General features: G+C 40.6%; 1 protein-coding gene across 4 annotated transcripts; it reads left to right on the top strand.

Annotated features, from left to right (window-relative positions):
- On the top strand, positions 1–26867 carry tmem121aa (transmembrane protein 121Aa). Of its 4 annotated transcripts, none has more exons than XM_023825342.2 (3): positions 1–436; positions 24522–24677; positions 25034–26867. In XM_023825342.2, exons 2-3 carry the CDS (start codon positions 24665–24667, stop codon positions 25951–25953), a joined length of 933 nt encoding a protein of 310 aa, XP_023681110.1. In that variant the 5' UTR covers positions 1–436; positions 24522–24664; the 3' UTR covers positions 25954–26867. The 4 variants fall into 4 exon arrangements, with proteins under 4 accessions (XP_023681110.1, XP_023681111.1, XP_023681109.1 ...); XM_023825343.2 differs by having other exon boundaries at positions 24522–25200; positions 25300–26867; XM_023825341.2 differs by having other exon boundaries at positions 24522–25961; positions 26282–26867.
- The last annotated feature ends 401 nt before the right edge of the window (positions 26868–27268 follow it).

The raw sequence follows: 27268 nt of genomic DNA, 5'->3' as shown, positions 1-27268 counted from the left end.
TGCATCGTGCAAGAGGCACATGAGAGGGAGGGGCGCGTGGCTAGCGGGCTCCACATAAGCAAATTGCCAATAAATTATGCCAGCTGCTAGGAGGGAGGGGGAGATTAAACGAGAGGGAGCCTGAAAGTGCCTGAGTGTGTGTATGAGAGAGAGAGAGAGAGAGTAACTGAGAGAGGGTTTGGGAAGGGGATCCGCTGTGCAACATGCTGGGGGGCGCATGCTACCTTTGGTGATGGTCCTGTGATGCTTCTTACAAATTTGCCGGAATTTACTCTTTTCCGCGCTCGCTGTGAAAGGGTGCAAACATCATCCCACCGAGCTCCGTACCGGACTCCATCTCACAAATGCGCGACGCACAGCGGATTAAATCACCGATCGCCGAGCGCCCATCCCTGATTGAGGGGGATCAGCACTCCGGACAGAAACTATCCGTTAGGTAGGGGGCTGCTCTGCCAGAACCGATTTTTTTTTTGTATAGCAATATAAAAAGGAAATCATTTGTTAACTGTTATGATAGAGATGTGAGTTGGACCAGAATGACTACCGAAAGGTTATCTGAATAACATGAAGTGAGAAATTAAATAGTAAAATGTTGCTCCGAAGGGCTGGAATAAAAAATTAGATTGTCTGATTTCATGTTGGAAAATACAGATCCGTTTGGAATCTACAGTTAATTTCCACCTTTTGTAATTGGAACACTGGGATTTCTGTCACTGCTTTTGACGGGCTGCGGTCCTCGCATTGCCGCTGCACTTACTTTACAGGGCATTACATTCGTATCTCTCAGCCAGTCCCTGGGGGGTAAATATGTTTACTGTACAAGTACTTTTTATCAGATCTAGTGTTTCGCTTCTTGCCAAAAGTGATGGAAAGTTCACACCGCATTCGGGTTCGCTTATTTTCACTCAGGATATGAACTTATTTAATTTAAGGCTATATTTAATCCGTCTGGAGGCAATTTTGCACAGGAATCGTCTTTGACATCTCTGGTTTACGATAGTCGGTTTATATAACTGGTTAAAATTTCAGACGGATTGTCGTCGGCTGAATGGATTGGGGGTAAATGGAGCATTAACGTTAAATATGTCATGCGTTAAAGCCGTAATATACAGTAGTCCTATGCGAGGTAAATGTATTCTGTCTCGTTTACCCAAGATGGTCCGGAGGGGTCCCAAATCTATATGCACTTCCTACTTTGGCTTTGGTCCTACCAGCATTTTGTCCTGCCTTCTAGCCAAATACTGCAGTAGGGTTCATCAGTAAGCCAAAAGCTATGGTCCTTTGAGAGAAATCCTATTGTGTGAAGCAGGAAATTAAATTAACAGCTAACAGTAAAGGCTCTTAACCATATTATTTCCTGCTTTCTACTTGTAATTTTTCAAGTTTAACTGAATTTGTTGAATTAGGTCGTTTTTCTTGTTTTATTTTGTTTAAAATGAACAAAACAAGCATTTTAATGGCCTTGGTTTTGAAGTGTACCAAATACTTAAAAACTCAGATTAAGTACTGTATGGTATAGGCAGTATTATATACAATAATAATAATAATAATAATAATAATAATAATAATAATAATAAACTAGTGGGATTTGTTGCATTTTTTAAATATATTCCTTCCAAAGGACATAAAAATGCATGTGTTGGTTTGCCTTATTGAGTAATGTCAACCTGCTCTCTCATTAGCATCCCAATGGCTTGTCTTCTTTGTCATTCATCTGCCAGTCATGTGCCCCTTTATGCTTTTTTGTGTTTCCATAACTCAATCATTCTGAGAATGCCTGTGGATAAATTAACAGTCCTCTGTATAGTAATAACAGTTAATTTGCTCATGGGTAGAATCACTTTGCAGATTCTGAGAAGATTTACTGAGCTGTGCATTCACTCAAATGTTTGTAGATTGTATTCAATAATAGATTGTAATTCAAGTTTAAAATGAGTTGCTTTGTTGGCTATTTAACTGAAGTGTGAGGTAACAGGAATATTTCTGTTTATTTTTATTCCGTCACTCAGTTACACTCCTCTTGACGTCAGTAAAAATGGTGTCATACAGTATGTCTAGCCATTTCGCCCTCATGTACTGTTTTGCTCCAGATCATAAATGACCTGATGTGTCTTACTTTGAGCTCTGAGTTTCAGCCATCGTACGTGCCCCCCTCCCTCTGTGCTCTCCCGTCACACTGGATGGATGACCTCATTGCCGCCAACAGTATGTCTGCCCCTAACAAGCGCATTGTTGAGGCAGACATCTGTAAAAGTAATTGTGGTAGACGGAGTGTTGATCTGCTGGATTTTGCCAGTATCTCTGTAACTGTTTATACTCAGTTACAGCATCTACATGCGCATGAGGAAATAGCCTCACCACTAAGGATAAAGCTGCAAGTTCATGGTTCTGAATCGGATAATATTGAATCGGTCAATAATCAGTGGGAACCAATGGCATTTCTTCATAAACTAAACCAGGGCAGTATAGTTAAGTTCCAGTCCTAGAAGAACCTTTGATTAAGTACCTGTGAGCATGATGCTTAACATGAATTGGTCCAATGAAACATAATAATATATGTCAGCTAAGACAGGCTCACAGCAAACCTGTACTTGATAAGTGGAATTGGATCAATTATGGAAGATGGGTGGATGGCCAGTTAATCAATAAAACAATAATGTTATTCAGTGTCCAGTGCTTGATATGTAAATGAGAGTAAATATTGTAATTATAACATTTCTATTGGAAAATAGTACAGTTTCCTCCCTTTCATGTTGCTGTTTGTAACTTGAAACTAGACTCCTTACAAAAGAATTCAGGCTGCTTTCCAGTACCTTATATGAAGGAGAACTTTTATTAAATCAAACTTAAAGCAAATATTAGAATAAATGTATAGTCGAAGTCAAGTTGTTATTATTATACCTCAAATTGGATTGGTCAGGGTGAGGGTCCAAGTACGAGAATCACACATTTATTTCCAGAACTATAGTCCACAAATGGGTGGAGGGTCTAAAACCAGACAGGGACAAACAAACCCTAAACGTGTAGGGCAATGCAAGGTAAATAACCAAAATCACAAACCACAGAGGAAGAAACCCAGGAAAACCCAGGTATGGGATAGTGAGTATAATGCTTTGAAATGGTTAGACAATCAATGGTTTGCAAAGAGATGCTTGAAAAACCAGATGCTTTTATATCATGCCAGTTAATCAAGCAGATGAGCTAGAAGTGTGCTTTAGAATTCTGGGGAAGTGGAGCAGGACCGGCTTGGTCCTGACTGGGCGGATGGCTGGCTGGCTTGATGGCCAGCAGCCTAGGACCAGCTACAAGGTGGGCCACTGTGGGGTTGAGGAACAGAAGAGTTGGGGTGAAGAAGGTGGAAATCTTATATGAGGAAACGGTCCACAATGTCTCAGGCACAGACCTACAATTGCTTCTCTGAACAATAGCCTTCCCAGTCCACTGGGGATTGTAATTGACCCCTGTGGCACATAGGACTGTGTAAGTAGGTTCCTAACAACATCCAGAAGGCGGTGGTTCAGCAGGGGCGGAAGATGAGTTCACTGTCCTGTAGAAAACTGACTTTAGCAGGAAGATGTGGAATATAGGTAAATCTAATGGCAGGGTGACAACTGTAAGTGGTTGATAACAGGGGTTAATATGTTTTATGATCTTGGAAAAAACTATGGATCGGCGGTTGAACTTGTTAGAGGGGAGATGGAGCTTGATGTCGCTGGTGGATATCCAGACTGTTTCTCCAGGGTGGATTATAGGGCAGCAGTGATGGTCAGTGAATTGCTTTTGTGTCTTTCTGAGAGTGAGTCATATAGCAGTTTGAACTAGGAAGTTGTGTGTTTTCAGCCCAAGGAAGAAGCCAGCTAAGATCGGTCTGATTTGAGGAGCAACATTGGCTTAAAAATCACCCAATTTATTGGTTTAATCTCACAGTCTGGCGATTGTTTTTGGGCATGATATCCAGAAGGAAGACTAAGGGTAATACTTAGACGATCACAAACGGCTCTCTGTATTCAGGATGTGAATTTCAATTATCCATCAGAGCCAAAAAAACCTGAACAGACATTCAGTTAGTTCCCTGGTAGTAGGTGGAACTGAGATGGTTATCAACCAGCACATATTCACATATTTGAAAGTCTGTCACCAGCAACCAAGATAGTAGTGTACCTATTCAAGAGGGCTAGATTTCTTACACACTATCTGTGTCTGTGAGGAATAGGTAGAGGTTTACGGGTACGTGCGTGGAGTGAACACTCAGGGAGTTTTACTTACACAAAAATGTTCTGAGGGCAGAAGGAAGAATGATTAGTTCAGAGAGATAACCAAGACAGCCGGGATCAAGACATTTGATTGTTGGTCCAGCCTCCTCTAGTTGCTTGGACCCACCTCCTCCACAATCTGATTGGTTATCTCTCTGAACCAATCATTTTTTTCTTCTGCCCTCAGAACATTTTTGTGTAAGTAAAACTCCCATGGGCGGAGTGAGCAGTGAGAGTCTTGGGCAGTGAACAGACAGGACAAGATCCCTAATGTCATCCATAACACTAGAATTATTGGGTCAAAAATTTTGAGTGACAGATTATACCTTGGTGATTGGCACTCACCCACTCTGAAAGCTGAGGTCAAATGCAGGATGAAACATAGGTCTTCTTTTGAGAGTTTTCCAAGGAAGTTGAGTCAGAGGGCTTCGTGAAGGACATCCAAAGTGTCCTATTTATTATGTACTACAATGAAAGAGGGAGGACAGATGCATGGATCACAGGACTCTGAAGGGGCTCAAATTGGTGTTCTTCATTCCCAGGCAATCCATAGCTTTGAAGCTGAGCATAATGAAAAACAAGGACACAAGACCTGCTGAGGGTTCAGGCTTTCAGATCCTTGGATACACTCTAGATTCCTATGATCTGTCAGAACCACAAAAGAATGATTTTCTCCCTCTAGCCAATGCCTGCATTCTTTAAACGCCAGCTTGAAAGTCGCTGTTCAGTGCATCATAGTTTCTCTCGGGGGAGGAGAGTTTTTCAGTGAAGAAAGTACCAGCAAAATGCCCGGGGGGGGGGGGGGGGGGGGGGGTGGTGGGGGTAGGTCTGGCTGCTTAATCACGGACACAGGTGAATAGCTGCTTCAGTTGCTAGAACAGCATCATCCCACAAAACCCATGTGATTGTCTTGCATATGAGGGAACTCAATGGGGCGATGGCTGCATAAAGTTGAGGATTAATCTACGGTAGAAGTTTGCGTTAAAGGGATTGCAGGTCTTTGATTTTATTGGGTTTGTGTTCATAACAAACAGCATATACAAAATTGTCATCCATACAAATTCTGGTAGCTTCAGGTATGAATTATGTGTGGAGGGCAGGTCCCAGGGAGCATATCATGACGGAATCCCCAAAGTCAGTGTTTCCCAATCCGGTCCTCGGGGACCTACAGCCGGTCCACATTTTTGCTCCCATCGAGCTCCCTGTCAGAAAGTCCACATTTCTGCTACCTCCTAGCTCCGCCAAAACATCGAGTGTCTGTGGGTGCCCGAGGACTGGATTGGGAAACAGTGCCCTTAGTAATGAGACCGACAAGCACATGCCTTAGTCTTGCTGAAGATATATTTGAATTACAGGTACTCAGGGAGGATCAGGTGTCTTTGATTAGCAGTGGGACTCTCAATGCATATTGAGCAATGGGTGCCCAGAACCACGGGGTCCTTCAGGAAGGCGCTAACCAAAGTATCATTTATGACACTAGTGCTAAAATGGACAAGGATTGGTTCCTGTATGACATCACCATGGGTATAGATAATTGCTTGTGAGTTAGGTTTAACAATGCCAGATGCTTGTGAGTTAGGTTTAACAATGCCAGATGCTTGTGAGTTAGGTTTAACAATGCCAGAACTCCCACTATGATTTCTGACTGTTCTATTCTCAGGACATGAACTGAACATTGGCATTGCAAACACTGCAGGTAGCTTTTGGACTGCCTTTATTTTTTACTTGAAAATATTTCCACACTGCAGACATTTAGCATAATTTCCCTGTATAGTTTTAAACCTCATTGTCATAAGGTGTGATAATATACATCACATTTATACACTGTAATATATACAGAGTGAAAATGAGAAAAGAATACCTAAAACTACAATAAAATTGAATGAATCAGTTAAAATTGCTATGATTGACTCTGATGGTGATCTAGTCAAATCGGGACATTCCTATAATAGATAGATGCGTTGCAGATGAATTAATTTATTATTGTGTCTCAGCAGTGATGCTTGTATGTGCATGTCTGAGCATTCTGTAGATGTCCAGTTCCCATGACAACCCTAGTTTGTGTATTCATGTCAGTTAATGCAACCCATTAGGTGACAAGTTCAGAGGCAAAGGGAAATGTAATGAAATGCTTCTGCTTCATAGGATTGGCAGAAAAGAAAATCTAATCCGAGTGTAGAATACCAGTGTGAGGCTAATTATGAAAGGATCTGGCATTCTACACACTCTCAAAATCACCTAGACGCAGTTAGTCAGCGTCTTAGTACACAGCAATATGAACAAAGTAAAGCTGTGGTTGCCATGGTGAGTTGTGGACAGGCATGGTTAGAGTCCTGTAGATTGCATGCAGCATCATAAAAAGTTCAGTGCTTTGCAGGGAGGTAAACCAGAAGCAACCATGTGCAAACGTAACTCTCGATTGGAGGCTGGCACCGATGTATAATTTGCAACGACATAAAAAGGAAGACAAGCTCACAGATAATGACTTTGTCGCAAAATGTAAATTCTCAGGTTTTTTGCTATAGTGGCAAACATGTATTTCTTACCTTCTGCATTATTTTGTATGGTTAGAAAAAATTCTGTATGTGCTTGTTTTGAAGGTCTGCCCTCTTTTGTTTCTCGATATGGCTGAAATATACTTTAGTGTGGAAAGGATGTAACATTAGTTGTAAGCTCGTAACCTTGGTCCTTTCTTTTTCTCCATCTTACCTACTCATGCCTATGCTTTGCTACCTTGAATTGAAATATAGTTCCGCCTGAAATATGCCCTGTCGCTAAAGGATATATCACTGCAGTCTTTGCAAATGAAACCCAAAGGGTATCAACAAGTTGTTTTTTTTGCCTCCGTAATCATGCTATCCAGATTCACACCTTTATGATTTGAAAACAAACAGAGCATAATGCGACCGTACTGCCATTCTGGTTGAGAACATAGGAGGGATGGTGAGATATTGCATTAGTAAGAATTATAATATCCGCCACTGTGGGGAAGTTGAACTGGGTAACAACCTGGCAGAATTGCACATTAACTGGGTTCGTGTTGTGTTGTGCTGATAGAGAAGAAGCCCAATGTGGTTGGCCATTCTGACTCCTATACGCAGTTAAGGCCATTCTCCCTCTTTGCTATATGTAAACTCAAGTAGACTTGTAGGAAAGGAATAGAGGTAGCCAGCCAACCCAGTTAATGTATTATTGTTACCCTACATATTTATGCATCTACTGGTATATATAAGTATATATTACAATGCTTCATTGCTATTTCTGTTTTGTTCTAAATGGGAAATTAGGCAAAACAGCATGCAGTATATATGTATTGGGGCCTGTAAGCATTGCCAGTTCAACATTTATTTTGTGAAATTTATACTTGATAAGCACCTAATATTTTACATGAGCTTTGGAATTGTCTGCTGAAAAATAACACATATTTCGAAGCATTATCAACAGTAGAAAGGTATGGAATATGTTAGTGTTATGTGATTGTGTTATATTAGGTACTGCCTGCTATTTTCTTGTCTCCTTGCGTCTGTTTGTAGCCCCTTTTCCCGCTGAACCCTTGATATCCCCACTGTTGTGGGACCTACTTCCTGTCAGCCTTCTCCAATATACCAAAAAAAGTGTTGCCCACATGTATGTTGCAATTACGCCGTAAAAATCACTGTCAGTTCGGTGTTAGCTTTTAAGCGTTCCCTCGGCAGGGAAAAAAACACACACACACACACACTATTCCCCACTCGGAACCACCAACACAGCATCTCCCCACTGAGACAGAGTAAAAACAGCACCTCACAGATGCGGGCAAAGTCCAAAATTCCCTACCTGATGTTCGCTATTTCTGTAATTTGTGAAAAAGCGATGTCGAGAAAAGCTTGAGCGAGCTCAAAGAAATCAGTCCCTGCACTCCACCTTGCAGCTATGATTTATTAATAACACATGTTGTCACATGAAGATCTGTTAAAGGATGAAAAGTATAGAACAGAAAAAAAATCTCATGCCTGAATGTGAATGTGGATCACGTCTGTCGCTCTTAATGGTTTGTGGGCTGCGTCTCTGATGGATTCTTTTCCAGCCTTTTGTTTCACTCTGTAGTTTATGATTATTGCCACTTGGAGTCAACTCTCTGTGCCGTTTGAAACAATGAAACAGAAGTGAAGAGAAGTGAAGTAGTGGCGGGTTTCTGAATGCACACTTCCATCCATCATCCGCAGCCGCTTATTACGCGCAAGGTCACAGTGAGCTTGGAGCCGAACTCAGGAAGTATGCGGCACGCAGCCCCGGGCACCCTGGATGGGATGCCAGTCATTTCTGAATGCGCTGCCATTCAAATCCCAAATGCTAAAAATATTTCAAATTGTGGAGCTAATCTAGTAATTAAGGGAAAAAGCTGCAGAAACATCGGCATGCATATTTGATGCCTGGAAATGAGCATGAATACCTTATATAGTGGAATATGGGGAATGACTTGGTTTCATAGGACATTGAGAGTCTACACCAGGTCTGAGAAATAAACGGAGCTTCCTCATGTGAACAAGGGCCATTTTTAAAAGATTATCTTCATGTCCCATGAAAGCCATAACAGAAGCCTTGTTCAGTTTGTGTATTTGTGATTATTTGTAGGATTTTTTTATATTTCATTTTAATGACCACACAGGCCAGTAAAAATTGCACTGTGGGCTAGCTTTCTCCACTAATGCCATAGAGAATAAATGGCAATCGAAGTTGACTGTTTTTATTAATGGGAAAGTTTTCTTTTTCCCTTCAAAAAAAGAAGTTATACTAAAATTTGATGTTCTATTAATAGGGGTCTTGTATGGTTTGTGATGCTGGACAATAATATAACTCCTTTCAATACAGTGTCTTATAAAGTATCCTAAGGTGAAGTCAGTTTCTGGGCTGAAATTAAATAGGAAGTTCTGAAGGTAACTGTCTGTATTTAATGGCCTCCTCTTCCTATGAGGCAGTGAAAAGGGAATAATAAAAAATGAAAAATTTAAGTACTCTGACTGCTACATCTCTACAGAGAGAAAGAGAAAAGGGATCTTAAGAAGCAGAAAGAATGAAAAACAGCAGGAAGAGGAAAGAGAATAGAAGTGAGGTAATTTGAACATAACGGGGGAACAAATCTTGGTTTTGATTAAGCATTCTTGAAAAACATGAAATATATGAGTTGTTGTTACATATTTATTATTCATTATTTGAAATTTCAGCCACATTTTTATGTCATGCAGTGAGTAAAAACAAGACAGTAGTGAGAAGAACAGACGGGCATCATTTTACATTCTCTTCTGCCTGAAGCTGAATATGAATCTATTTCAAACAATCAAAGTGTATGTATAAATGCTGACGTCAAGATATACTGAAGCTTCTAAAAATAAAGGTGTAAACTCGGATCAGATAGTCAGCTTTTTACTTTAATTATGGAGAAAAAAACCTCAGCTGCCAAGAATGCAAACTATGTGAGGTCAAATATGGTTTGGATTATAATTATAGGTTATCTCTTAGAATATGAATGACAGAAAGGAACAAAAATTGTTCCTTTCTGAAAATAATTTTGGAAAGAAGGCCAAATCTGCAAATTAGTCACATCTGTGAAATTCAAATGTTAATCGGGTGAACACTGTGACTTAACGACCTACAGGTACTTTGATCCTCCTAGATCACAACTGCTCAGTTCTCATTAAGTGTTTTTGTGAAATGCTAACAAAATGAGAACCAAGTGAACCCGCTGTCAAACATGCCACCACTAAGGTGCCTAACTCATTCCGTGCCACCACTTAACTGACCTAAAAATTCTATGCACATTAAGGAGGATTTCAGTCAAGCTGAGCTGTTTTGAATGTGACAACAGCTTATGATCTTTCCAAAATGTATCAAAGAAGTGAGCATAAAAACAAGAGGGTGGAGGACTGAATGCAGGCTTCTGAATTGTTCCCACGGGGCAGTATAGGCTGCTGCCAGTTTTAGGAGTGCAAATAATTTTAATGAAATGAATCAATTATCTCTGATGGACTGGCACTCTGTCCAGGGCGTCCCCCTGCCGCCTGGGATGGGCTCCAGGATAAACAGTTATGGGATATGGATCGACCGGTGAATAAATTATAATATTAAAATATTTCTCTAGTTCATTATTGATTATCTGTTACAAATGCACAAAAACATATGAAAGGGAAAGGGAGCACTCGTTTCAATTAATAAAGGAAAGAAAGGTAAAAGGGAATATGATGAGGCAAATGGTTTGCACTCACAGGAAGACCCTCACTGTACCTGTGATGCCGTTTATTTCTGTGGATAAAGTAACCGCAGGCAGTGAGATGTTGTCAGCAGGATTTGTAAGTCTTCCCCTGTATATATTTACTGTACATAACTACGTTTAATAGCAAAATGAAGTTGTGCGCACAGATAAAGATGCCGAGGTCAAAGGTCAAACTCAATTATTAAAACAGAACCACTTCTATGTGTCAGGAATGTTTTTCCTTGCCTTCTTTTTTTTCGTAAAACATGGGAAATCCATTAATCTGACTGCATTGCAGGCATGTCCTAAATGATATGGCTTTGACCATATGTGACATTTATCTTTTAAGATATATTTTTAAGTATCAAACCTTTTCTGCAGTATCAAAATGCATCGGACTTTCATGACAGGCTATCTGCATTTAAAATATTGCACAAACACTCTTGAATTTTCGACAGATCTATCTCATGCAAATCATTCTATTGGTCTACTTTAGGACTACTGAGTTTGGTTCATTTTAAAAGGACTACATATAAAAACACCCAAAGTTACCCATGATAGGTGGAATTACTTTGCAGTGTCAATCACTGCTTGTTTTACCCCAATTACAGCTTAATGAATCAATCAGAATCTAGTTAAACCAATCTGACAGTTTAATTCCATCCTTTGTGGGATTCAAAGGCTCAGTTCCCTCATTTACTATTCTCTGACCTTGTTTTACTTTTCCCTAAAAGAACAGAATTACAAAACCTAGATATATAAGCCGAGAAATGTGTTATTTTGTACTTCGCTGGTTGACTTGATCTAGTGAACAAGTTCAGCTTTGGAGTCCATTCTTGACCATAAGAGCAGGATCCATTTTCATAAAATGTTGATATGCCATTATTCTCACAGACCAGCCCAGACGATATTTATTAATAACATTACCAACTTCAAACAGTCCATGAGTTGCATTTCCTAAAGAATGTCATTTATAAAACCAAGCTTTTACATTACTGATTGACTTTAATTCATTTAAAAGCAACGTTTATGAGCGATACCTAGACAATTTGCAACTTAAAATGTGGGATTTAAAAATAGCCCATCAGTACTGCAACACGAGCCAGATGGGCATCATTAATCAGGGGACGATCACAAAGGGATGAAACGTACCGCGGGATTCTTCCACTGCTACTAAGTACAGTCACTCCTTCCTGCCGCTGTACAAATGATAAATGATCAGATCCACTCAATTCTGTGATCAATATCTGGCAAAGTTAAACAAGGGTCTCATCCGGTACATAAGGTCCTTTTTTCCCTCAGGGATGTGGGGCAGAGAAAGGAGGGGAGGCTGGCCTGCTGGCTTTATCCACCAGGATCCACCAAGCAGGTTCAGATTGGCCGGCATAACAGAATATGACAGAGAAGGGACATGGAAAGCGGAGTATAAATGGACAGAAACAACGGGCAGGGAAGGTGTGAGTGTCCTGACAGGCTGAGTGCTTTAATATGTTGTTCTCTCCCACAGACCGAGTTTGCGGCCTGGTGCCAAAAAAACATGGGATTGTTTTTGCCGATGCCATTGTTATTTCTGTTATTTCAGCCACATTTGCTCCTACACTTGTTCATACGCTAAGTGGACACTTACTGAAAATGGATGCAAATAAAGTTAATCCTCTCATCACAACATCAGGGGGCGGTGTGAGGCTCAAATCCCAGGGTAAGCAGAGAGGTTTTACTGTCCGTCCCCTGAGCAAAGCCCCTAACTCCCAGTTTCTCCAGGGACTGGCCGATCCTGTCTTCTCAAAAATGTACACTGGCTTGGATATACGGCACCACTCAAAAGTTTGGACACGCAAAGCCGCCTACAAAGGAGTCATAGAATGTCACATCACATGACCTGACCACCTGACCTAAACACAATAGAAATGGTTTTGGAGGAGTTTGACCGGAGAGTGAAGTAAAAAAGCGGCCAATGAGAGCTCAGCATATATGTGGGACCTCCTTCAGGACAGCTGGAAAAGCATCCCAGGAGGCCACCTCATGTAACTGGTGTAGAAGAGAGAGTTTGATCAGCCAGTGCCAGGAGCAAATGGGGTTAAGGGCCTTGCTCAAGGGCCCAATGGTTTGATCATTCTGCTGACCCAGGGATTTGAACCCGTAACCTACTGAGTCCCAACCCACAGAGCTGCCCCTCAACAAATTATTTTTTTTGTTTAATACTTTTTTGGTCAGTGCATAATTCCATATGCTATTTTATAGTTTTGATGTCTATGATTATTCTAAAATGTAGAGAACAGTACAAATGACCCTTTCTAAGACTAGGTGTGTCCAAACTTATGATTGGTTCTCTGTGCATCTGATAAATAAATAAAATGTAAATAATTTAAAACACATGCTGTGTGGTACAACTGGTCAGTCATTAAATGAAAGCCTTCAGTCTCATGCAAAGAGGACAGGATTTCTCCCTTAATCCTATGAACTTTTGGTTTTTAAGCAGGTAGATGACATGGCCATCAAGCAGTTGTGGCTAAAAGAATTAAGCCCGGTTTCTATATCCTTAAACACGGTGGTTAACCTGATCCGCTTCATTGCGTCAGAGTGACAGAGTGTACCTGCTTGCAATAATGGATGAATTGTAAGGCTTCAAACGGCATGTCTCTCAGGATAGAGACGTCAGCCAAAGAACTACATTTAATGAATTAAGTTAACAAAAACAAGCCCATGGCCTGTTTCTGCTATAGCAATTGCACTCATAGAGAAGAGCTTTTCATTGCACTTGCCAAGTAAACATAATTGCCATATTTATAATTTCAATCCTTTACTCACTGGCCAAGTTTTCTCTAGACCTTTGCTTGTTTTTTACAACTTAACAGCTGATGTGACAATCACCACCTTGAAAATAATATAAAAATAGTCTTAGTCTTATTACTGCAGTTGCCTGGATGCTTTCAGGAAAGGAGATTTAAAGCATTAGAGGTTTGTGCTGGAAACATGATTTAGATTTTTTGGGGTGACTGGATGGACCTGAGTCAGCAACCTTTTGATCACAAGTGTTGCTCTTTGATCAGGATGCTACTTGCTGGCATTTTATATAAAAGTCGTCATTTTCTTATACCTTCCACAAGATAAAAATGTTTTACCTTGGCCTGAGAAGCATTTTTGAGACTGTCAGTACCTGAGAAAGCTGTTTCTTCCACATGGTTTTATTATATTGTAGGTTGATTTTGTCAGGCGTAGATTGATTTGTAGGTTGATTTGTCAGGCGTAGATTGATTTGTAGGTTGATTTGTCAGGCGTAGATTGATTTGTAGGTTGATTTGTCAGGTGTAGATTGATTTGTAGGTTGATTTGTCAGGTGTATATTGATTTGTAGGTTGATTTGTCAGGTGTAGATTGATTTGTAGGTTGATTTGTCAGGTGTAGATTGATTTGTAGGTTGATTTGTCAGGTGTAGATTGATTTGTAGGTTGATTTGTCAGGTGTATATTGATTTGTAGGTTGATTTGTCAGGTGTAGATTGATTTGTAGGTTGATTTTTCAGGTGTAGATTGATTTGTAGGTTGATTTGTCAGGTGTAGATTGATTTGTAGGTTGATTTTTCAGGTGTAGATTGATTTGTAGGTTGATTTGTCAGGTGTAGATTGATTTGTAGGTTGATTTGTCAGGTGTATATTGATTTGTAGGTTGATTTGTCAGGTGTAGATTGATTTGTAGGTTGAATTGTCAGGTGTAGATTGATTTGTAAGGTGTCCATAAGAATGCACCAGCTTTTGTGCTAATAATTGCTTAAATATATATTAAGGGGGAGCACTACAAAGGTTTATGAATCATTTTTCTCTGCTGATTCTGCTAAAACAACAAATATTGTTAAGGACTCAGTGCCAGTGCTACTTAGACAACTTGAGGAAGACTAGAAATCATAGACTATCACAAAGACTTTGTTCCATCGAGAGGCGTTTTACATGTCAGCCTGTGCGGTGCTACTTTAGCAAGATTATGCAGAGTCAGTAAATGTGCAATGAGTGTATATTGATTTATTCGATCTATGTGCTCCTTACTTGCTCTGGTGCAGCTAATCAGTGCCCTCGGTTTTGCAATTTTTAATTAAAGTCCTGTTCTAATCCTTCCCATCTCCCTGAAGGCTTTACGGCTTAACCCTCGCAGGAGGGACGGGATTGAGATCGTCTGATCATCAGGCTGACAGCATACCGTCCTGTCGCAGCCGTGCACAAGGACCCCGACCTTGAGTCAAGCCGCGGCACTTTGTAACTCGGTATTGCTAGATCCGAAAGCACATTCATCACAATTAACGTAGAGCCCAGGACCAAAATGACAATTTCGCACAAGTGAAGGGGTGGCGAACTCGATTGCTGGCACAGTGAGTGTTTCACATTTCTGCACCAATGTTCCTCCTCGGTTACTTAGCACTTGTATTTTTAGATAAACATAAGGACAAAGTTTGTAACTGGAATTCACATAATTTGCATAGGAAATGCATGTCGTGCCCAACATGGCACCTCCGAGGGAGGCCTTGTTACCTCATACCTTTAGTGCTGCGGGTTTGAATCCTTCCCGGGTCTGTTGGTGTGGTGCTTGTATTGCCCAGTGCTGCATAAGCGGCTGCAAGGTAGATGGATATTTTTGTGCCAGGAAAGGGAATTAGTTAAAAGAGAAATATGCTACAGTAAAAACCAATAAACATAAATATTATAGCTAGGAGATAGCTACCTTGTTAAACATCCTTACCAGCACACCTTCATCTGTCACTTATTCCCTTATTAATTGCTAACACATGAAAAAAATCTCTAAAGCAATATCAATTTTATAATGATGTTATTATACCCTGAATACATTGTACTTATATATAGTAGCATAAGTATAGTGTGCATGTTTAAAATAAAAATGAGTAACAATTTATGTAAGATATGCCCCAGGGCAAAGCTGAGGCAGCCACCTGACACAGGGACTGGAATACGGGCTTTATTTTGTTAGAGGATTAAAAATGGTGTAGGGTGTGGTTTGATCCAAGGACAAAGTGCTTCTCCTCTAGGTAATATTGGAGGATGAGGGTAGTCCACTTGATTTCTAATCAGTCTTTGTCAGTGGTGCTGGTCTTAGTCTCTCCAGCTGACAGCTTCTGGCTGCTGGATACTCCTTCCCATCCACCTCCTGCACCAGGACCGCCCCCGACTCCCTGTCTGGCCCGTCTAAGTGTAAAATAGAGGGCAGGGGAAAGTCAAGGGGGCAACAACAGGGCACTTAATGGCTAGGTAGAGCGCTTGGCATGGCTCTATCTAATGAACTGTGTTTGGGTGGTGGGCAGACTGCAGTTTTATCGATCTCTAGCTGCACATGTATGACCCCAACTGGAAGCACAGATTGCAAACAGTTTTCTGTCCAACTATGCACTTTGCAGGATTAGTGGTTTGACCCACCTCCCACAGTGACCGCAGCACTGCACTCAGGTGGCTCATGGGAGTTTTACTTACACAAAAATATTCTGAGGGCAGAAGGAAAAACTGATTGGTTCAGAGAAATAACCAATCAGATTGTAGAGGAGGTGGGTCTAAGCAAGTACAGGAGGCGGGTCCAAAACATCTGATTGGTTGGGCCCAGCTCCTCTAGATGCTTAGACCCACCTCCTTTACAATCTGATTGGTTACCTTTCTAAACCAATCATTTTTCCTTCTCCTCTCAGAAAAATTCCCACGCACACTCATATGCTGCAGATACCATGGCTAATCGTTGCGCCGTAGTACATAGTGCGCCATGTAACCCTAAATGATGAATACAAACTAGAGAAACCCGGGGTCAAATCCAGTGTGCAATATATGTAGTATAGTTTGTGCTCTCGAGTTACTAATTTGTGCATTCGAATTAATCACCAATCAGAGAGCACAAATTAGTAACTCGAGAGCATGGATTAGTAATTTGAGGGCATGAATCATTAACTTGAGAGCACGAATTATAACTCAATCCCATGGATTAGCAACTGGCGAGTACAAATAATTTACTGAAGAGCACAAATTACTATTGTTTTGAGATAATACTTTTCTCTACAATGACACCTAAGGGGCTCCGTAGAAATTCACCATCAGGGATTATAGATTGCTGCCTGTTTATGAACTGCATATAAGATGCACACAGCAATTTTTTGCTAGGGTACAGGGACAGATGAAATTTTGAAATGCTGAAATGATTCCTTGGAAACATTAACGGTTCGAAATTTTTTACATTTTAGGCAGCAGTCAAAGTAAGATGATGAGCAGGGTGAAAAATAAAAATATATCATTATGAACGAGTTAGAGATGTCTCATCAAGTATGACAGAAGAATCAATTTAGTTTCAAACATAGAAATGAAAACAATTTTTTGTGGTGTCTGGTGGCTTTTTCTTCCTGAGCTGTGGCTTCAGAATGTGTTTTGATTGTCTTTCTTATTCTTACACCATAGTGTGGTTGGTAAATGGGATGGGAGAGCACTGTGGCCTGACACCTATAGGTTTTTGGTTTGATTTGTGCTCTTGGTTGTGTTTATAAGGAATTTGCATGATTTCCTTGTGCCTGTGCAGGGTTCCTTTGTATTATCTGGTTCCTCTCTCCTTATGGCATTGGCTTCAGGCTTGTTGTGACAATATTAGAGCGGTTATGGAAACCAGATGGATGGATGGATTGAAGGGTGGATGGATGGATGACCTTTTGTGTTTGTCTCTGTGATTTTAAATCGCAAATATAATTCATAGAGTTGAAAAACATAAACCAAGCTATAACGTAATGGCTGAAATTCACCCCCATTTTTCTCCTGGGTTCTCATAAGGCAAATGTTCTCTGTTGTATGTTAGTCCCTATTTCCTGAGCTGTAACAAAAGAACAAAGAGAAAACCTATTTCATATTCACAATAAAAACACAGACACAGTCACATATCATTCTACACATTCAATTCCTGCACCTTCCCTTATCTAGGTGCTATCCATCCATGCTTTGTCTCATTGTCCAAAAAATATAGTCTGAAATCCTTTGACATCTGCTCTAAATGGCTCAATCCATCTGTCCTGAAGTACTTCAAAATGCTGGAAAAGCCATTTCAGGTTAGTTATTATGTAAACAACATTGTTTATACAGTCACCACTTCACATTTTTGGACGATGCATAAGCCAAAAATATATAAACAATACTGAAAATTATTGGGAACACATAAAAGGGGTTAGGGGTGGAAGATTCCAGAGAATGTAAAAATTTGCAAACAGTACTTGGGCCCATTATTAAAAATGTAAAATTAACGGCACTGAAAAATGTAAAAGTAAACACGCGAGTGAGGCTGGTAGCTGAAACAAAAGTGCGGTATGTAAGTGCAGTTTGTAAGTGCGGTACATAGGGCGGTATGTCCAAGCCAAGATGTGTAGACCGCACACTTCTTTTTATTGTTTTACTAAAAATTATTTTATTAATATTAACAGTTATTAAACATATAGTATGCGCAAAAACGAACACATATTAAATAACAGTAATATTTATATATGATTTTATGTATCGTCCAAAAATATTCCCATTTAATTGTTTACAGCCAACTCAGCAATAACTAAAACCAAGAATGTCAAATTTGCAAACCGGAGTGACATCTGTATATCGTAAATATTCATTGATTTTCTGGTCAATAATTAATTATGAGAAGGTGATAAAGCCAAATCATATAAGTATGAAGCCAATTCAGTCAATTTTCCATTGATCAATATTCTGTATGAGCTGGAAACAAATTGAAATGAAAAAAAAATCCTGTCATATACAAGATGTAAAACAGTGTCTGAAGTATTAATATTATCGCACCTATGCATCATATGAAGTCAGTATTTACATTTGTTGCATTTGATGGAGGTCTACATCTCAGAGGGTTGCCGATCTGCACCTGTGTCTGAGGGGTTGTGGGTTCAAATCATTTGCTGGCTGAGTATAATCAAATCACACTCGTGCCCTTGAGCGAGGCCCTTAAACTCAGTGGCCGCATGGATACCGGCTGATGGGTCTCCCTAACCCTAACCATAACCCTTAAACTCGGCGGCCGCATGGATACCGGCTGATGGGTCTCCCTAACCCTAACCCTTAAACTCAGTGGCTGCATGGATACCGGCTGATGGGTCTCCCTAACCCTAACCCTAACCCTAAACCTAAGCCTAACCCTTAAACTTGGCGGCCGCATGGATACCGGCTGATGGGTCTCCCTAACCCTAACCCTTAAACTCAGTGGCTCCATGGATACCGGCTGATGGGTCTCCCTAACCCTAAGCCTAACCCTTAAACTCGACAGCCGCATGGATACTGGCTGATGGGTCTCCCTAAACCTAAGCCTAACCCTTAAACTCGGCGGCCACATGGATACCGGCTGATGGGTCTCCCTAAACCTAAGCCTAACCCTTAAACTCGACGGCCGCATGGATACCGGCTGATGGGTCTCCCTAACCCTAAGCCTAACCCTTAAACTCGACAGCCGCATGGATACTGGCTGATGGGTCTCCCTAAACCTAAGCCTAACCCTTAAACTCGGCGGCCACATGGATACCGGCTGATGGGTCTCCCTAAACCTAAGCCTAACCCTTAAACTCGACGGCCGCATGGATACCGGCTGATGGGTCTCCCTAACCCTAAGCCTAACCCTTAAACTCGACAGCCGCATGGATACCGGCTGATGGGTCTCCCTAAACCTAAGCCTAACCCTTAAACTCGGCGGCCACATGGATACCGGCTGATGGGTCTCCCTAAACCTAAGCCTAACCCTTAAACTCGGCGGCCACATGGATACCGGCTGATGGGTCTCCCTAAACCTAACCCTAACCCTTAAACTCGGCGGCCGCATGGATACTGACTGATGGGTCTCCCTAACCCTAACCCCACACTCCCAGCCCTTGTAAGTTGCCTTGGACAAAAGCACCTGCTAAATAAACATATCTAATGTAGAGGTTACATGTGCCGTTGATCAAAGTTTATACAGTGCTACCATAAAGAAATTAACATACACAATGGATAGGTTAACGTGATGAACAAACTGACCTTGATCATTATAACTGTGACTTTAATATGAATGTGTATCGTGCTCAAGTTTAGGTTTGACTTAGTATAAGTATTATTTAAAAGTTATATCATTTGTTTACACACACACACACACACACACACACACACTGTACATTGTGCATATTCATATCTTTGTGGGGACTCTCCATTCATTTTTATGGGTATAATCTTAATCTTAATAATGACAACTGTAACCCCTACCCAGCCCTAACCTTAACCATAAGTAACCAAGCAAAATACCAGGCTTTTGGCATTTTTAGTTTTTTGATTGCATTCACAGGTCTTTGTGGGGACCTGAAAAAGGGTCCCCACATTGTCAAAATAACAGGTTTTTGTTACATTGTAGGGGACATTTGGTCTCCACAATGTAATATAAACATTATGTACACACAGACACACACACACAAAGTGATAATAAGGTTGATTTATACATACCTCAATAATTCTCGTTGTATTTGCCATGACAGTTTTTTGCTGACATTTGTTTGTTCATTTAAGTGCCTGTGTATGTATGCCTGTAAAACATGCCGTCCATTGATTTCAGAGCTTAATTGGATTTGGTGTAAATCATATTCTCTTACCTTGTCACTGAGCTCTAGTAATTTCTAGTTGTAACTCCTGTGAGGAAGTGCTTAATGTACAATAATTCTTTTTTTATTTTATTTTTTTAAGTAGGACATTTATGGCTAGAGACGGCAAATGTGTTTCGTTCCAGTGTACATAAGACATACATGTCAGGTCTCTTACCATTTTAATTCTGTTAAAAACTGTTGTAGCATTTTAATTCAAGCAGCTACTGTTTGCTTATTTTGCAGAAAATAGGCACAAGTTGTTGACACTAAATAACGATAACTGTGTACAAGTCGGAGAGATTTGTGACCTTTTCAGGCAGGTCTGCTTCAGGATTTGTAAGTGAGATGGTGCTTCTCTGTTGGTTAATGAATGCAGGTGGGAGTCGAGCGACGAGGCAGGCAGAGACTGCTAAAGGGGATTTCTAATGCCGAAGAGTAACTGTTTTGTCTTGTGTATCGTTAAATGTGAAGAATATATTTGAAAACAGCACAAGCGGGTATCGAAAATGGATGGATGGATGAATTCGCAAACAAGTCTCATGCATTTTCAGCACCAGTGGGTGCAGGTTTAGTGTGTTACCAAAACTAAAAGTAATAAAACAGTTTAACGCTGCTTGGACTCCAGATTATATTGTATATCATATTGTATGTAGGGAAATAACGATGGACCAAAGTATGTTATTATATTATAGTTGGAATTAAGGATTTGCAATGATTATGGATAAATATACGTCATGGTTATGGTTGTTGTGGGAAAAGTCAGCATGTGGCTTCAGTGAGGGGTTATTTTCACCTCCCAGGCGCGCAGGAAGACTGCTCTAGCGGTCACTTAATCATGCTTCACTTTGCATGTCTTTCCTGTGTTTATGTCAAATTTTTCCTCTCAACAAAAAAAGCAGTGTCCAGGTGAACTGCTGAATACACTTTGCACAGAAGCTATATCTGTACATTTTTAACAGCTTATCACAGAGTTGTGAACCTGGAACCTATGCAGGAGACGCGATATACAAGGGCAGGGACGCGGATGGGATGCCAGCTCATTCTAGGAAAAGTTACTCAGATGCACAACCCATTTGTTAATCCATTGAGTAAATATCCATCCTTATCACATAGCTGGAGACCGCGACTTTGTGATAAGGATTAGTATTTTTTGAATGGATTAAATGTTAGTTCGTCCTAGTTTCACCAACCATTTATTATAGCATTGACATGAATCTGCAGTGTGTGGGTTTGATAAATACCTGACTACCGTTGCTGTTGCATATCCAAAGGTATTTTGTAGGTAGGGAGAGATTTGGTTTATGGCCTCATACACCACTGTTAATGGTCTATGTGTACTATAAATCCATCACTTCTAAAACGTCTCGGTATGTAAGCTGTAAACTGTTCTACATCATTCATTTTATATGAGATATAACATTATTTAAGTGTAGCATTATTCAAAACGGTCTTATGTGTTCACAAAATCCAGTTATCTGTGTAATCTTCTTACTTATGGATTTTTGCAGATAAAATAACAGCAAAAGTTACATGAATGTCACAGTTACGTTACATGAATGGCAGTCACTTTAAATGAATGCAGCGGTTTGCATGGATAAGAATATCACAGTTACTTTGCATGGATGCCGTTTCATTGTTTTGTCACTATATCTAGCTTATTATATATAACAGTATATTATTATCCATTGCATGCAGAGCAACCACTAAATCAGCTACGAGGTGAGAACGAAAACCAATGGACAGTTACCACAACTATCAACGTGCACATGGTTCCATCTTCACTGGGAATAGCTGTAAAGAGACTTAAACCCCTTAAAGAATCATCAGTGATCAATGAGAAGTCAATGACAAGGATGAGAACCAACTCAGTTAATGGGGAGTAGAAGCAATGCCCACAACCTGCTCTTTCTGTGTTATTCGTGCACTTAAGGGATGGAGTGGAATGCTATTCGATTAAAAACAAAGCTATATTCCAGCTGTACATTTAGGTTATTTCACACTGCATAGAATCCTGCAGATATATGACATTTGCATTCTGCAGGATACAAATCATAACGTGTAACATAATGTTACACGTTATGATTTGAAATCAACCTCATGTACTGTTACGTTGTGAAACGTTCACATTTTTGGCTAGCTGTGCTGTACTATAAAGTGCATTTCCTTTCCAAAAAGCAAGGCATGACTTGTGTCAGATATATTTTATAATTACTGCTGCAAAATATTACTGATTTAATTTCTTAGATTATTTCTGAGCAATTGACATCCACTGCAGTGTACAAGTATAAAGGTTTATGGATCTATAAATTTCAATAAAGCTCTCAGGAGAACATGCAGCTAGTGGAAGAATTACCTGCACTATATGGACAGAAGTATTGGGACACCTGGCCATTACACCCACAGGAACTTTTATGACACCCCATTCTAAATCCATAGGCATCAATATGGAGCTGGTCCCTCCTTTGCAGCTATAACAGCTGCCACTCTTCTGGGAAGACTTTCCACGAGATTTGGGAGTGTGTATGTGGGAATTTTTAACATCCAGAAGAGCATTTGTGAGGTCAGGTACTGATGGTGGACATGAAGGCCTGGCTCACAGTCTCCATTCTAGTTCATAGGTGTTTGATGGGGTTGAGATCAGGGCTCTGTGAGGGCCAGTCAAGTTCTTCCACTCCAAACTCACCCAACCATGTCTTTACGGACCTTCCCCTTCCCCAGAAAATGGCCTTCCCCAAACTGTTACCACAAAGTTGGAAGCAAAGAATTGTCCAGAATATCTTGGTATGCATACATTTTAGACATTTTGTGGGAACAGTTTGGGGAAGCCCCTTTGTGTTCGGTTGCTCATTTTATTTATTTAGTTTTTTTTATAACATATTGTGTGAAAATGAAAAATAACTTTGTTAGGACTATTACTTTATCTTACCAGAAAATTAATGGCTGGATATATTATGAATTCATACTTGCTCCCTACTATCAAGTCAGCAAAAAAAATGAACAATTTTTAGTTGCTTACGAGTCTACTTACGAAATAACAATGAATGGCTGCATTGTAACCAAAGATGAGATGTTATAGACAAGTGTTTTGTTGAATTCAGTCCACAAATGCCATTAAATAGAAGAAGGCAAGGAATAATAACATTTTTCATTGTTGATTTGTGTATTTAGAACTAGATGTCTTGGATAAAGAAGCAGGTATGGCCTATATGAACAAGAAAGAATACGAACAACACATAATCAACTTCATATTCCTTAAACACAGACTTCTTTCTTAAGTTCTAAGCCACTAACTTCACTGCTGTGTTTGGTCCACCCATATAAGCAGAAAAGGGGTAAAAATGACACTGTGACCCCTTATTCTTGGTGACAGAAAGAGAAGAGCACCCATTTCGGATCGGTAGTTGATACAATACAATCGCCTGTAATATGATTTAATTTGAGGACGTCATTCGCATCGTGCACCATGCATGTAATCTCCTCCTATCCCGATGATTCAGGACCATTATCTGTTATTATGACGGCTCAGAAGAGCAGGTTGCTAGAGGGGCTTCCAGCCAACCACCTCAGATTCAATGAAGACTTCAACTGTGCTGTCAGTGCAGCTGACAACAGGGAGAAACTCCTTTCACTGTAGCTGCCTGCCCCTGCACTTTCTACTTATCAAACTTTTGATTAGATTCTGAAAAGGATTCTTTAAATATTTGTGATAAATTATATATTCTTTCTGTGTCTTTAGTAGAACTGTAATGGTTTGCAGTGATATTTAGTTGCTTGAACCACAAATTTTTGGTATCTCCTGGTATCCAGCCAGAATAAAAAAAATAATTATCAGATAGACTGTCTGGATGAAGCCTCTGTTCCTGATAACACGCTTCCATTAAATGATCTCTTTTCGGAATTAGATTTTTGTTTATAACTAACTATAAATTCAGTCATTTTTATAACAGAGAAGTACTTCACGGCGTGAACTAACCCATAAACAGCCTATCATATATCAGCAGTAACTGTGAAGTCATCTGAAAACAAGCCCACAATTAAAACAAATTTAAATGTCATAGTGAAAAGTGCTCCCAAGTGAATAACAGTGGTCAAGCCACAATTTAAATATCATTATTAAAATGTTTGTGTGACCCAGGTAACAGGACAGTTCATGTTTATAAATGAAAATTGTGATTAAATTACTGATGATATTTTTCTTTGCACATAGGGATTTATTTATGTCAGCCATTTACCACGAAGAGTCACCTTTATAAGTTATGCGTGGTCTATATCAGAGTGACTTTGGCAACACATTTTTTCGTCATGCCAATGAAGCTATTCTAAATTAAATTTCAATTCAAGGACCGGATAGGATATAGAGCTCTGTCTGAGTTATTGCTGCGTTTTTGCTGACTCCTTTTAATTTACTGTCCCTAAACTGCAGGTATCAGATGAGGGAGAGGATGCCACTAGTCCAGGGGAGGAGCCTCCGGCTTTAATGAATCTTTCGCAGAGACGGAAAGTCTTCGTGATCAGCTGTTTCCTGTGGACTTGTCTCCAGTAACATGGCTTGTCTCAAGTTTCGTGATGATTCCACCCAGTATGAGAAGTGAAATCCGGTCACAATGCAGAGGACCATGGAGTAAAAGAAGTCTCTACGGGAATTTAATGGGACTTTGATGATGAGACGGAGAATGTCCTTACACAATCTGAGGGACAGACGCAAATGCTGGCCTCAGAACCCGTTTTTTCTTTACCTCTTCTGTGGCTCTGCTTTTCTTTAACGTAAAATGTAAAAAAAAAAAAAAAATGGCCACCTTGGGGTTTGAAAATTATGTGAGATAATCATTTTATAACAAAATAAAAACTTCTATTACCAGCACAAAGATATCTGATATCTATAGGAAAGAATAAAGACGTGGGACGTTCTCTTAACCATGGTGCTGCCGCCCCCAGACAAGCGGCATGTGTGTCTCACCACGATCGTCATCATGACTAGCATGGCCTTCATGGACGCTTACCTGGTGGAGCAGAACCAGGGTCCCAGGAAGATCGGGGTCTGCATTATTGTGTTGGTCGGGGACATCTGCTTCCTCATCGTGCTGCGCTACGTCGCCGTGTGGGTGGGTGCCGAGGTCAAGACGGCCAAACGCGGATATGCTATGATCCTCTGGTTCCTCTATATCTTCGTGCTGGAAATCAAACTCTACTTTGTCTTCCAGAACTACAAGGCAGACCGGCGCAATCTAGAGACGGTTGCCCGCAAGGCCCTGACGTTGCTGCTGTCCATCTGCGTGCCGGGCCTGTACCTCATCCTGGTGGCGTTGGACAGCATGGAGTATGTCAGGACGTTCCGTAAGAAGGAGGACATGCGCGGACGCTTGTTCTGGGTGGCCCTTGACTTGCTGGACATCCTGGACATCCAGGCCAACCTGTGGGAGCCGCAGCGGACCGGGCTGCCCATCTGGGCCGAGGGCCTGATGTTCTTCTACTGCTACATACTGCTGCTGATCCTGCCTTGTGTGTCCCTCAGCGAGATCAGCATGCAGGGCGAGCACGTCTCGCCGCAGAAGATGATGGTGTACCCTGTCCTGAGCCTGGTCACCATCAACGTGGTCACCATCCTCATCCGGGCCGTCAACATGATCCTGTTTCAGGACAGCCGGGTCTCCACCATCTTTATCGGGAAGAACATCGTGGCCATCGCCACTAAGGCCTGCACCTTCCTGGAGTACCAGCGGCAGGTGAAGGAGTTCCCCCAGAACGCCATCGCCATGGAGCTACAGCAGAACTCGGTGGCCCATAACCAGACCCTGCCCAATGCTACCAGCCTTCCCGACGAACAACCTCCCGTGCAGGAAATTGTAGACTCGTGACAAAAGCAGTATGCTGTTTCACATTCATGTCCTCTGCCCTTGCAGTTTACTTGCTAGCCTCAATTCCAGGGAATTGGTATTACAGAGTGTTTTTATTAGAAAAATGTATTTTTGAGAATTTCTCTGGATTGATAGGGCGGTCGTAAACAGCCTGCTAACTAAGAGAGACATTGCAGTTGATCAGCGAATGGCTGATATCTAAGATATTATTTCGTGTCACTTTGGGGATTTTTAAGGATTTTTAAAAAATTCTAATGCTTTGCTATGGTCTTCTTATTATTTAATTAGTCAGTATGCTGATTATTTACAGCCCTTAAATGTTTAACAGAGCAGCTGGTGTGGAGGTGGTCAAGCATAGCAAGACACAAGGGAAAGGAAACAGTGGGAGTTTGGAAGAGGTGGAGACGTTCCAGGAAGGTGCTAGTATGGGGATGGCTGGTTTTCTTGGACGGAACCGGAGCAGTTTGCCTTGTGTTCTCAGACATAAATGTTCCTTTGACCAGTGATATGTCAGATGTAGGCAGACCTGGAACTTGTCACGCTTATGACAGTGAGGTGTGTGAATATAGATGTCTGTTCTTTTGCTGGCTGGACAGAATGACTGCAATGAGATTATTATGAGCCACCAAACATATGTTAACAACCAGGAAGGCGATGATAAAGAGTGTGAATGATTTTAGTGTGACGTGACTGAAGATTTATTGTCATCCCAACGCCATTTGTTGCCCTTCTTATTATTGTTATCATTCTTGTCGTTGTTGTAGTTATACTTATAATTGTTGTTATTGTTATTTGTAACTGTGATTTTTTTTGTTGTCACAACTAGAAATGATAATCATTATAATATTACTAAGAGTGTAATTATTCTGTTATTGTTATGGGGGGGACAGAAATATTATGTTTTAATAAAATTCTTAAACTGTGAAACAAACGCATGACTTTCTGGGTATTCTGCCTGGGCTTCACTGTTTGTTTGTGAGTAAGGTGTTCAGTAGCGGCCGGAATGTGCGACCTGGCAGCATTATTTGTGAGGCCAAAGAATCACACAATTACTTCCACCTATTCCAGCTGACTACCGAGATAATATAACATATAGTGACTTTTTTTCTTTTTTTAATTGTGCTGTTCATTATCCATTCTTTTTCATTTGGCAGGTTTGGATAGAGCATACTGGTAAAACGAAATAGGCAAAAGTGCCTCGTTGTTCATAGGAGTTTCCAAATTTATAAGTTTGTTCCAGTTGAAACTCAGATAAAGGCTCCGATAGTTCGTTTGGATTGAGAGTACGCTCACAAAGCATTCTGGCAATAGTCAG

The sequence above is a fragment of the Paramormyrops kingsleyae genome, chromosome 14 (assembly GCF_048594095.1).
Source record: "Paramormyrops kingsleyae isolate MSU_618 chromosome 14, PKINGS_0.4, whole genome shotgun sequence".
Taxonomy (NCBI): Eukaryota; Metazoa; Chordata; class Actinopteri; order Osteoglossiformes; family Mormyridae; genus Paramormyrops; species Paramormyrops kingsleyae.
The sequence above is the reverse complement of the archived record's forward strand: the minus strand, read 5'-3'. Positions and strand labels throughout refer to the sequence as shown.